The following is a 14,482-nucleotide window of genomic DNA, read 5'->3' on the forward strand; positions in this document are numbered from 1 at the left end:
TTTGTTATTGAATCAAGTAATACCCAAACATAAAGTTACTAGGTCAATCCATTTTCTGATCTGCCTGTTGAGATTAATAGAACTATTTGGTCGGCGAAGCATATGATATCAATCATCCAGTAGCATTAAATTCTGTTCTATATAAATCTGAAGTTATACGTAATGCAAGGGTGAAAAGCTTTCCATTGAATATAAAATTTCAAATGCAAATCCGTAGATGCTGTCAGCCCCCGCAAATCTTGATGCATATTGCTCACGAACGCGGACGCCTTTTGACATCTCACGAGTGAACCGCGAGCGCGATCCTTTTACGCGATTTGTCTATTGTCATCATTGTAGATGCACGGTCAACAGCGTATATAGCAACCCCAATCCATTGCAAATTCACTACTATTACCATCGCATAAAGAACTATGCTTGGTAAATTGACATGCGTTTGACTTTACTAAGTTTACGGGCTAAGCCGTAGCCTTCATGAATTATTACTGAGCCTTTTATACCTCCACATTATCCACATATCGCAATTTCTTGTGATCAGAGATGTTTATCCTTATAACCCGCATGTTCTTTTCGTGGAATTGTTTTATTATACAATAAATTATACAGAGTTAAATCTCAGATTATTTATGGTGTAAATTATAATATTATTTATTATTGATGAGAAATGTATACTCGACGCCATATTGATATTTTATGCCATTATTTTATCTGTATTTCAATCTGGTGCCATATTTTAAAAACATGTTTTATATTACTAAATCTCCTTTGACATTAGTCACAAAGAGTTCATTTATGAAAGGAAGGATGAACAATGGGCATTGGGTGTGGCGGCAGAGGTGTTGTGTGTACTTACAAGCCGTTCAACTTCTTTGCTTTGTTCATAACAATATTGCATCAAATGGGGAGTTTTATTTTTATATAATTGAAGAAAAAGTGAAAACATTTTGACTTTGGTTAAGTATACACTGCTACAAGAACATATCTCATCAGCTGCATTTAATATTAGACTAATACTAATATTAACTAGACCTATCCTAATAACGCTCTATTGAACCGATATGACCAAATTGGAATTATAATGTAACAAGATCTGTTTCAATTCTAGCATAAATATTTATAAGCCAATCTTACAAGATGGCTTCATATATGTAGAATGAAGTTTAAATTAAGTCTTGAGTCTGAATGCGACAACCATAATTTTTAATTATTTCACTTTTTTGAATGCATTTTTTTTCCATTATCCTGTTCTAAGAACGCTCAATCAATGCTTATACAACAAAGCTATCATCATCTTTACGTTGCGTTGAGTTCTTAAAATAATTTATTTCATATTTTAATTGCATTGCATTCAGTACAAGTGAAACCTTGATGCAACTGCACCAACTGAAGGTGATTTTATCATGGTCCTTTTAAATTAATTTTAGTAGTTCTACGGTTGTCTATTTAAATACCTATAAGCAATTTCGCTTTCTTGTTTCCTTGATTAAATTGAAATGCATTAAAATGTTAATTGGGTGACAAATTTTACGATGCAAGAGGTGTTAACGACTTAAGTCTAAAAAGACGACTGCGTCAGCCCTTCGTCGACTTTTGATCTTATTTAATTCACCGGACTACGGTCTTACTGATGTTGCCATAATAACTTATAACAAAAATGTAATGTTTATGTGCTTACCTATTGAAGAAATATCTACAACATTATTATATTAGTGTTATAAAAACATTTTTAAGCTTAACATCTTAACCTTTTTGGATAATATTAGACTTGTTTTAGTAAGGCTTCGGTTCATCCGATTCGACCTTTGGAATTGTGGAATGCCTGCTATGGTCTCTGTGACCGATCCACCGGCGCGGTATGCCGACACAAACTATAGACTTTATAGCCGCAGTCGTTGGTATCCGAGGCCCTCGCGTCAAACCGCACTATCCGGGAATTCTCGTGCTTTCGCATTTTTGTAATAGCCTAAGAAAGTAATTACAGGAACACGTTTAGAAGACAATGAAATTTCTAGTTATGGACCTTTTGTAACTTCGACGGCTTCTACCATTATATGTGAAATCTGTGTTGGTGGCATATTCAAGCATGTATGACACTTGCGTGGCTCAAAATGGTTGTATTTTTATCGTTACTGGATCTGATTTTATTAGTAGCTAAGACTGTGATTAGAACATGTAAATGCGAGTGAAAACAATAAAAATGGAGGAGGAGAGGAGAACAATATATTCATTTTACCAAGTTGAAAATGTCCGTACAAGGAACTCCAGTGCTCCGTAATATGACACGTGTGTAGTGACACAGAAGTGTGCATAAGGTGACATGGGTAATACAAATTCGGGCCACGGGCCAGCCCGGCCGAGTGGCAAGGGCAGGAAATCTAGGAGTTTGCCCACCTCGCCTGAAGTCAGAAGGTATAGTTTTATTTTAATTTTTCCAATAAATTATTTACTTAAGTTATGTAATTAATTGTTTCAATATTAAATACTTAATTTAATTAAACCTATTTTGACCATGGTTTCACTTTATTCTAATTTTATCTTGAAGTTAGTTAGTTGGACAATTTTTTTTAGTTTTATGTTTATGTTTTTGTTATGACGTAACTTTCTTGTTATGTGCCTCGTATTCTTTCATTGTTACTCGTAGTAATACTAAGTTTCAAGAAAATAACTTACCACTTCTGAGATTCGGTGCAACAAAAACTTACTTTCCGTAGCGAAATTCCCATTCAATTTGTTGTCCACAAAAGCACTCTTTGTTCGACTTCAAATTAAGAGAACGAGCTTCATTGTGGACCTAAAAATAGGACTGCTTCTGTAGTCACGACTCATGGATCTTTACGATGCACATATTATCAATATCGTAAAGCTGAACTATGTGTTCAATCTTTGATCTCAACGTGTTTAGTGTAGATACATCAACAATGGAAATGTGCCTTATTTAGTCTTTCCCTTTTATAGCAAAGATTGAACGTAGGGATGGTTCAGAAAACTTTTGATTGCATAGACAAAATTAAATACCTATACCAGCTCACTACACTACACTATCGTCGAACTCGAAATCGTCGAATATATGAACATTGTGTAGTTTGTATGAGAGCATTTATTAACCAGCATTTAAAAACCAGTAAAATAAGCTGAATATTTCGCGATAATGTAGGTACCTATAGCCGGCAATAGATGTTTCTACTAGTGCTATATATTATATCTGTTGTTATAAATAGATGTACTACCTACACGTAGAATTTAAAAGTTTTCAAAAATGTAATTGAAATAAATTTTAAGGTTGTCTAATACTTACTGAAATACCCAATAGTAATCGATAACAACTGCGAAATCACATACAACAAGCTCCATTTCCGATCAAAGCGTTTCATGTCCCGTTTTAGGGACCTAACAAATATGAAAAACACAGACGTCTTAACATTTCGGTTTTCTCCCGGTTGCAGTAGTGAGCATCTAACATGTTACCTATAAATGTGTTCTTACTATAAGGCTTTACTTACTTTCGCATTATATTAGTAGGATTTTGATAAATATGTAGGTATAGAGGAGAAGACTTTCGTGTAATTGATGTAGGTGTCTTGGTGTAGGTGTCTATTACGGCTTATGTAAATTTCGACCACGATAGGTGTCTGTGTCTGTATGCAACGCGAGTTTTAAATGTGGTGCAAAATGTCAGGCGGTGTCAATGCACACGGCTGGCCCATGATTGATATTTGAGACTGCAAGTTTGTGCAATATGATTGAACAGTTTCATCATTAATAATCTTATGTGGGTCTGGTCTTTTGCGGCATTATGGGGCTAAAGCCGAACTTAAGAGGATACTATGTCTAAAGGTTAGATGACTGCATCTATGGAGTCCTATCCCTAGAGTGTAAAAAGTACTTGAATGAATTATAATTCACTTTATGTTTAGATAAGCATTCATTGGGATGGTACGGACAAAGGGATTTTAGTTAAATATCTATTATATTCTCACGATGATCATAGTAATATTATTAGGTCCATATGCATGTTGTTATGTAATATGATTAATGTTACTTAGTACTAAATTACCCACACACAGCAGAATAAGATAGCAATGGTCCCAATACATATAGATGTAGCTGAAGAAATCATTATTTACTTCAAAGTAAAGAAATTTTTAGGATAAGTAGCGCCATCTAACGGCGAATAGCAGAACTATAAAGAGCTTTCAGGATGATCAATATAGGTACACTATAAACTTGGATGTTTGGACTTGCATTGCCTACGAGTATATATTACATTATTGAATAAAAAGTGTCTTTCATGTGGATGTCTGAGATGAATGATACAGATAATTATTAGATCTGGATATGTACTACTGAATTATGCTGAAAACAGAACTTGTACCGTATAAAAAACGGAAATAAAAACTTTTCTAGCCAATCTCGAGCCAGCGGGATATTTACCAAAGTTACATCTGATGAATTGGTATAAATTTTTAGATCTGTAATTTTTCTGTTCTTCAAAACAAAAAAAAATATAAGGTTCTTGCTATAGGTAGCTACAATCAAGTCACAATTTTTGTTACTTACCATTACATTAATACAATTTAATCTATTTACGATTATAATTAATATTCGTGCATCTGTCAGAATTCGCCGTTAATTTTGGTGCCATAATATTTTGTCCTGTTCAATACAATTCTCTATGATTTTTATACGGAACACTCCCTTTCTAATTATCAAATGTCAAAGAGTATAAGTAAAATAGTTTTCCCGAAATGAATAGAAAAATTGAAAAATTACGTAAAAGGATTTTTTTTTTGATGAATTCAATTTGATAAATGTTGCCCGTTCAAGAAATATCGCCACTATAAAAGCATTGTTCCACATTTATTGAGGTAATAAAAAGCAACCCTCGTCATATGTTATATTTTTTATTTACCTATGTTCTTCTCTAGAGTACAAGATGATTGTCTCGAATTATGATATGAAATATTTATTTAAGTCATAGAATTACCTAATAGATACCTTTGTCATAATTGGTAAATTTTTACGTTTTCATTTTACTTGTTTATGCAAATATTCCATATCAACGTACGTCAAAAATCAATAATAGCAACGAAGTTTTGGAAAAACCATGCAAAATATCGAACACTGAATGTGATAAACTCTAATAAGGAAATCTTTCTTCCTATTTCGTAACGCAAAGGGCTTACATTTATAATACCTAATAAGTGTCAAGGCAAGGGAGAGGTTCTTTTGAAATCGTTAATGAGTCACCTGCCACTTCCCACCGGGGGCTTAATGGAGATTCTTTTCCTTACTGAATTGTTCGGCAATATTTCATTAATTTTGTAATTCTATATTCAAAATAGGTAGGTAGATAGGTAATAAAAAATCGTAGAAAATATAAGATTAGATATCGTTATTACTGTAGTTGCCCCATACTATAGTTATGTACATAACTATGTACATAATTAAATTTAATATTTATTTGGAGTAAGACGCAGCGAACCAAGTAATCATATCGCGGTGTGGTTGTCGTTGCGTCACAATGGCGCAACATGATTGGTTAGCTGCGTCTCACTTCGAATCGACTAGACAGTGAGATGTAAATAGAAAACCCGCGCTGAGACCTCAGCACTCATTTTGATGTTTTTGTGTGGGAAACTGGGAACTCATTAGATCCTATAAGAATGAGTTCCCAATGGTCCAACTCCGACGATCAAGGAATGTTTTCCTATAAGTATTTCCTTCAGATTTCTCAAGGTGTTAATGTCCACAGACAGGTGTCGGTGCTGCAGACGTCCATCCCTCTGCCGGCGTCGGCCGCTGCGGTGCGACGTGCTCCGCCGGACAAACGACCTTTGCCGGCCACCCCCGTGCATTCAGGTTCGTGATTGTCTTGGCAATATTAAAATTTCTTCAATATTCTGTCCATATAAACTTTACATTAAAACCATAATAAAATATACATAAAAACCTTCCTTAGGAATCATACTATCTTTTGGTAAAAACCGTACCAAAATCCGTGCGGTAGTTTTTGAGTTGGTTGCGTTCATACGGACAGACGGAGGCGTACAGAGTGAGCCCCGATTTTGCCTGTTTATAATTATCAATTTCAATTGAAACCAATATAAATCCATATATTATTTTATATTTATTTATAATTTATTTTGATGAAAATAATATTTAATATTCTTTATGAATGTGTCCACAAAATATTTTCGACAAATAGGTACGCAATCTTTTTATGCTAAATCTGCTTTAACATAAGAACAAACATTTCAAATATTCTATACATAGGTCTAGTTCAAAGTCAACTCAATTACACTATCGATTAGCTCAATCGATGAGGTTAATTCGATTAATTTAGTTAGTAGAAATGCCATCTATTTTTTATATTAAAATTCAAAATCATATATTTAACTTATGTTACATCACATATTAACCTCAATAAATTACCTTAAACTAAGTCTACCTACTGCCGACTTCCAAAGCACAGGTTCCTTTTTATCAAAGAAGGCAATTAACAAATTGTGGGTGTTATTCATAAACTTATTATAAAAGAGATAATGTTTTACCTGTAACACTCAACTAAAGAGTACTGCCTGCTTGAAATATGAGAGCAATACCTTTGTTGAAAGCATAGCAACGGCGGACAATAATAACTTCTATCAAGGGCTTTTTAATTAATCCAATTATTAAAGAGCAGCCGGATGCTGTCTCCTAGTGTGAATTGCAACGCACACCAACCGTCTGTCGCTTTGTTTTCATTGTAAACAGACGTACCACAGATATGTTTTGTGTTTTTGCTTTTAGCATTTGATTCAGGGACGATGCTTGGCAAAAATCATTTGCTATGTAACTGATTATCACAAGTTAACATTCTTAAACTTTGGTTAATCATTCCTAATTTCCTTTGTCGACAATGTTACAACATCACCTTCTAATACAAAATCGCCAAACGTGTTTATAAGCATTTTGTCTTTTAAACCACGCAACGGATTTTGACGAAGATTTATACATACAAAACAGCCTATTAGACCGTGCCAAGCCGGGCCGAGTCGCTAGTTGTGACTTGTGAATAAGTTAAAATTTATTATAAAAACTCTAATATTTACTTGACGTAAATAGGCTTTTAGATCATAAATCTCAGTTCCTAAGTATAATATCACTGCCAAAAGTTCATGCAAGTACAGTACGGTCTCCATTTTATCGGTCGTAAACTTACACCTGAAGGGACACAAAATACCCCAAAGGCCCGGACCTAAAGGTTTATTCACTCAATGCCGTCCTGATAAGTGAGAGAGACATTTTATTGCACGCCTGCCCACATGTTGATATTAAGGGACGCACATGTTATACAACAGTTTTATCTTCAGATAAATTTGTTATGGCTTCTCTTATTTGCGAATTATCATTAAAACTTGTGATAATGGAGGACAAATTTTAGGTAGGTAGGTACTTCTTTTTTAAACAATAAGTCGTATTGAAGAAGCGAAGCTACTTTATACTTTACTTATCTTCTACTCAAGGCCCTAGATTTCACATGTACCAATAAATCTAAGTGGACCTAAACAGCAAAAGAACTCGAGTGATAGGTATTTAGATATATAGTACAAATATAGGCAGGTACACTGCCGTAACATGAATGTTAAAGTTCTAAATATCTGAATTTGAATATCAATGGGCGAGATTAAATATAGCAGTTTCTTTGTTCATAATGGTAAAATCGATAGATGTTTTACCAATTCTGGTGGTAATAGTCACATCAACAGACCAATCAAGCGACCCATGACATCCGTGATTTATATGGACACACGTAACTGTCGTTGAAATCGTTTTTTGATGGATTCAATACGGAGTGTTTTTGTCACGAAATAATATCTATCTCATTGCTACCTAATATCTCGCGACTTATCTTTTGACATGTTTATCATTGGTAGCTGGGGAAGCCAAGATGCAGGCGCATCGCAGTCGCGTTGCACATGTCAAAGTGTACGTTCATTCGCTCGATGTTACATCACGTATATTAATTGCTTTAATAACTTTATTAAATTTTAGTGGGCTATTAAATTTATGGTGATAAATTTTAGTGTTGTAGGATTAGAAAGTGGCTCCTGAAACTAAAGGTAAATACTTATAGATCGTACATTTGAGCTATACTATAGATGATTTTTTTAAATATTTTGTAAATACTTGTTTTACTGTATTTTTTGGTATGAGCAATTTAAAAGCAACTTTTTATGTATAAAAAGTAGTCTTTTTCCACAACACGAATTTAAAAAATTATAAAATAATAGAAAAATATTCCACATTATTAAAACGTCTTATCCATAAATTAAGTTTGCAATCTAAGTTAGTAGTTTTATGTAGCTAAATAAAATCGTTACAAACGTCTTAGAATAACATACCTTCCTACTACAAAAACATCGATCTATATTGTCAGGATTGTTTCACAGTCTAATTATAAGCTAAAATTAAAGTTTATCTATTCCTTGAGATATAACCGTTGCGAGAAGAAGGTTTGGGAAGATTACCCTACTATTTTCTAATATAGGGTGGGGTGATGGGTCTATTTGCGTTTCCTTTTAAGATGCAAACTACTGGCCGACATTGGCAAGTGATGGATCACCCGAGTTAGAATAAAGAGCGGATGTTTTTGGCTTACTGACGTCAAGACTCGATGTAGTAATCAAACACTGGTAAAAGTTAAACAAGACTCAAGTACAATTTAACTAAATTAATTAAATTATAAATAATTATAAATAAACAAATTACAGTACATAAAACAAACAAAACTTCTTTATTTCATCTCATTTTTTAACTCCCGACCCAAAAAGAGGGGTGTTATAAGTTTAACGTGTCTGTCTGTGGCATCGTAGCTTCCAAACGGATGAACCGATTTTCGTTTAGTTTTTTTTGTATCATAGGTAATTTTATCCCTTGTGTTCTTAGCCTTTGTGTTTTTAGTTTCATGAAAATCAGTTCAGCCGTTCAAAAGTTGTAGCGAAATGAATATTGAAAGTCGGGGGTTTTTTGTCTAACAAATAAACTTGTCATGTCTAGGCTTCATAGCTACGTAGGCTACGGATAAAATAGAAACCGGATTTTGTGTGTGGAACACAACTTTGTGTAGGTACTAAGTATTTATGTTTCCAGTCGTATATATCATTGGGGCATACGGTTTCGCCCCTGAATAGGACCACACCACATCCTCCCGTGGATATGGAAGCGATGTATAGCTTTGGCATCTATAGGCAACAATAGCATTTCCAAGGAGGGTTGATGTCAGCCCGGCTACTGGTTGTAAAATCATAACCTAATCTTCAAAATTTTAGGATTTGTTTTTAGCGTTGAACCCGGGTTTCGCGGCGTCAAAGTTCCAAATGCAACCGGTGACATGCGAAGATGAGAGATATATTAGTACATATAATATCATAATATTATATGTACTAATATATCATATAGATATATATTAGTACATATAATATCATAATATTATATGTACTAATATATCTCATAATATATGTATATGTACTAATATTACATCAAGTCATAGGCATAATACATTATTGCAATGTGGGTAAAATAACAACCTTCGTCCTATATTGACTTCGAACACCTGGGTTGTTATCTTTTGAGGAATTCCGCGTTGGTTCCCTGAATCAATCCGTGTTACTCAACAGCTGTACAAATAAAAAGCTAAGACATAAGCTAATAAATTACAGAAGAATATTTATTTATGGTTCTGTTGAATGACTATGATCTAATTCACACTAATTACTTATCTCATTTTACAAATTAAACAAAGATTGAAGTCATATAAAAAATATGTTCAGTCCAGTTGTATCGTATATTCGAAAAATATTTTGTAGCAATGCTATCTATGTACTTCTACTATATTCGCTGCTCATAATAACATCAAGTGATTCACTATTTCGGAATAAGTACTTAAGTACCGGATATTTATAGACTTCAATCGAAGCAGTCGACGAACTCCTCACGAGGTGGAGTGCAAATGTTTACCTTCATCATAACAATACAACAAATGTCAAACAAAACATTTCAGGCGAAAGGGAACTGTCTCTTTTCACAGTCTCAGAAGCCGCTACTAGAATGTTTTAAAAGAAAGTGTACATACAATCATACATGATCGGAGTAGAAGTTTTGCAAAATGATACGTCCAAATAAGTAAGAAATTTTTTTTTAGTAAGACTCTTAAGACTTGAATTTTGATGACTGAAAATTTGTTTAGCCACTGTTCGATGATCACCTAAGTATTTTTTTTTCATTAGATACTTATCTACTTGATTTGGTACTCGCATTTTAGGTAGTTAGATACATATTATTTGTTTATACCGCAAAAGGGACACACTGTACCTCTACCTACCCTATTTGGGGTTGCATTGTTTGCGTGCATACACTTTAGACTATGACGTCACAAATTATTATTTTATTCGTGTGCCTATCGATTCAGTGAACCATTTTGACAGATACTTCGGTCACGATTCGAATTCACGCTTATTGTCTCATTTGCAATGAATCGGAGGGGGTGGCGAGGTTTAATTTAAATTGGTGATGGCAGCGTTTGTTTGTATGTTCTGTTTTAGTGACTAGTATGTCGCCGGCGCATGACTGACCTCCCGTCTCATGTTACGATAAAAAAAATTAAAACAAGAGGTGGGTGGAAAAATAATTACCTACATGAAAGTAATTTATATTTTAAAACATGTTCCCAATATAAGATTATAAAACTTATATTATTAAATTAAAGCATTAAATATTTCAATTAACTTTAATTTTTGGTTGCAGGAGGAAAAACTGGACTATCAGCAAGTTCGAGCCGCTCTACGAGTCCTCTGGGACAGGGGGCAGTTAGCTTCATTCCACGGGCACCAACTTCCTCGTCCGGGTAAGTCAACTTTGCTTTTAGGCTTTATTATTATTTAATTCTTTTCGTAATATTAGTAGACTTATGTAAGTTTCAAATGTTGTGGTTACATATTTTGTGCACACACGGATTAACACTATACCTAGTAATTCTAATAACTTGCACCTTTTTATCACTAAAGCTGATTATAAAATTTGTATATCTAACCCCCTTTATTATTTTATACAATTTTTATACATGTCAAAATTACCATTATAAACATTTTATACTGTCAATATAATAATTCTAGATATATTTAACCAAGGATAACTTTTATATTGTTGTGTTCGTTACAGGTCACGACCAAACTCATCGTTGCTTGCTCCTGGTAGTAAGATCCCGTCCACTTTACAGTCACAGCAACATTCTCAAACAGCCATCAATCAAAATGGAACGCCAACCAAGCATTCCATGCTCGACAAGTTGAAACTTTTCAACAAAGACAAAATCAGCAGTGAAAAACAAAATAGTAAGAGTACCGCAGTGTCAAAACGTACAAGTTCTTCCAGTGGATTTTCTTCTGCCAAAAGTGAAAGATCAGATTCAAGTTTAAGTCTTAATGAATCTTCTAATACGACGAATACACATATCAAGTCATCAAATATATTGGGACCTAAAAGTGTAAGACAACAAAATGATACATTATCAAAAGACAAGTCTGGTAAAAATATAAAATCTAAGTTAATTAATTCTAAGGCTCCTAAAGAATCATCTATGAATTTAAGTAAATCTAATGCTAAAACCAGTACTGAAAAATCTAAAAATAGTCCAAAGCTGCCTTCTAGAGATAAAGAATCCAAACTGGCGGCTCCTAAATCCGTAAGCAATACAAAACTAAACCAGCTTGATGATCAATCGAGGAGTTCCAAATCTAGAATGGAGTCAAAGATGGTTAAATTATCAGGAAGTCAGATAAAATTAAGTGAGCAAAGATCAGATACATTAGATCATAGAGGAGTTCAAGAAAATACATCTCATTCTAAATCAAATCAACAATCATCTGGAAATCAAAATATCGGATTAGTAAATCACACTGGGATTCCTAAACCAACTGCTGCTGTTAAAGGAACATTCAAAATATCTAAAGAAGACAAACATATTATTAACAAAAGTACAAATAGTCAATTAAGTCCTATACAAAGTAATTCTAGTTTAAATTCCACGAATAACATAAGTGCTCTTCCATTCACTAGAGAACAGTCTAATTTAGGTAAGGAAATAACGCAGAAGCAAACGTTAGCTGTATCTCCAATGCCAGTATCACAGATGTCTGAAAGTTCTCATTCAAATTCTACACATAGTACCACTGGACAGCATTCTAATTCAAGTGATAGTAGCGTCATTTACCGTCCGTCTAGTGAATCAGGTTCTGAGATATCAAAAGTAACGAACAGTAACAAAAGAATTGACATGAATTCCACTTATTTGAATAATGTAATTACGGAAGCAGAATTGTCAGAAAAAGAAGCAGCACAAAAACGCCTAAATGAGTCTGGGTCACGGCAACCTTTTGATGCTGACAAAACTATAACTGATACAAGTAGAAAGCAAGAGGCCGATACAAGATCAAGTACGCCTTCACATTGTCGTGATAACTCTCTTGGAGAAGACGAAAATCCGCTGATGAATGTATTACCAATGAGACCATTACTAAGAGGATATAATAGTCATTTGACATTACCAATGAGAACATCTGGTATTACGCAGAAAAATATTCCTGGATACCCGCATCACGCAAACACTGTTAAAGCAAACTTTGGTAGAGAAAATATGGGTTTGCGTGAGCGAATGAATTACGGGCCAGGCTTTTCTAATCCAGATTATTGTGACCTTGAAATTGCTTCTGGATATATGTCTGATGGTGACTGTTTGAGGAGAATTAATGTAAACGAAATGAACTGTGGCCGAAATAACGACATGATGGACGGTTACATGTCTGAAGGTGGAGCGTCGCTTTACGGTCGTCGAATGAACTATCAACAACCTTCACAATTTCAACAAATAGAGGAGAGGTAAGTGCTTTATATATTTAACTTTTACTAAATCTGTCAAAAATCTCGGAAATGCTCTTTAGCGAGGCGCGATGTGAGATAGATTGCTATAATAGGATTATGTCAGTACCTAATAAAAAGGTACGCAATTTAGAACGGTAAGTTACAAGAGTGCAAAGAATAATCTATTTATTTTAAAATATAAATATCATTTCACGTAAGTTGCTGGTAAATAATCTAAATTATTTTTATACGCCTTAATAAATCCACAAAGAGAGCATTCTAAACGGCTTTCACTTGCTCCTATCATCATACAAATACTTTATCATTACACAAACAGACCATGATACTATTAGTCGCGTAAACGTTAGGAAATCCATTTTCCAATAACGTCGTCGGCGGAGCCTTTCGATCCACAAGTGGTCGGCCCGCCTTTCGTCACTATCCACCATAATGTAACGAGAAAGTAGCTGTTTTCTCTTTTAAAATAGTCAAAAATGTCTTTTTGTTTTATCTTAATAAATGCGCAGTTCTAAATTGCTATTTTATACACCCATCTATATAAGAGTTATTTAAAAAATAACTGTCCTAAAGTCCTGGTGGTAGATATTGTAATACCTAGTGACTTTTCATGTTTGCTAGGTGATAGTTGTCAAACAAACGCTTGAACGCGTCATTTGGCAAACGGCTGCGAATCTCCGGTGTGAACAAAGCTTTTGTTAATATTTGGACGCTGCTGGTGTGCGCCCACCGATCTCGCAGTGACGACTCGCACGGCGCACTCACACTGTCGCAGCGCTAGGGGTGAGGGCGGGGTGACCAAAATCGATAGTCCTTCGTCTCATGCCGCCCCTACCCCTCTCGCCCCTTCTGTCTACATCGTCTCAACCCTAACCACCCCTAACAGCAACGCACCATTCGGGACTCTAACGATCTCAGTATAAAATTCTACTTTCACCGCCTCGGCATATAATGTCTGACTCTTTTCTATAATACTTATTCTTTACCATTGCTATCATGTTTTCCAACGTTTCCCTATATTACTGTCAATCGATATTTACCACAAGTCACGACACTTATTAAAAATACTACTGGAGTGATACAGTTAAATCTTGGTGTCTATATAGCTCGAAATAACAACGTTTGCCATCGAGAGGATGGGGCTGCCGCTAATGGGATTGGCGTGAGTGATTGTGTAAATGGTAGCGGAGTGAGCATCGGCGGGTGCGATGCCGTTCCGTAGTATGGTGGTAGTCGTGCGGACCGTGACGGCCGGCGGCAGGGCGGGCGGCACTCGGCGCCGCGCACTATCGGCGTGCGGGCGCGCCGTACTCGCCGCCCGCGTTCACTTACGCACGTGACAAACTTTCCCGATTTCCTCCACGGAAAATGTAAATCTGCGGCATCGATCGTTCCGTTAGACGCACGCTCGCCGAACCGAGCACGCCGATCACAGCTGGCGCCATGGATCTGGACTCTTAACAAAGGATAGCGAAGACACGGTCGCTCCCTTCTAATCTCGTGGACTCCTGCTATTGTTATTGGTGTTAGTCATAAGTGTATCCTAATCGATGTAGTGGACCATACG

General features: G+C 35.2%; 1 protein-coding gene across 9 annotated transcripts in view; it reads left to right on the forward strand.

Moving 5' to 3' along the window:
- The window catches only part of sick (sickie), a 165,517-nt gene that overhangs the window by 106,576 nt on the left and 44,459 nt on the right, over nt 1–14,482 (forward strand). For 7 of the 9 annotated variants that reach the window (XM_053745550.1, XM_053745543.1, XM_053745545.1 and 4 more), the window contains 3 exons: nt 5,753–5,859; nt 10,786–10,885; nt 11,200–12,915. In XM_053745550.1, the coding sequence (XP_053601525.1) occupies nt 5,753–5,859; nt 10,786–10,885; nt 11,200–12,915 (1,923 nt within the window). Of the gene's footprint in view, nt 1–2,152; nt 2,410–5,752; nt 5,860–10,589; nt 10,654–10,785; nt 10,886–11,199; nt 12,916–14,482 lie in introns of those variants that run through there. The other 2 variants (XM_053745551.2, XM_053745552.1) reach the window with 2 other exon arrangements.

Source organism: Plodia interpunctella, chromosome 5, assembly GCF_027563975.2.
Source record: "Plodia interpunctella isolate USDA-ARS_2022_Savannah chromosome 5, ilPloInte3.2, whole genome shotgun sequence".
In the NCBI taxonomy this organism is placed as follows: Eukaryota; Metazoa; Arthropoda; class Insecta; order Lepidoptera; family Pyralidae; genus Plodia; species Plodia interpunctella.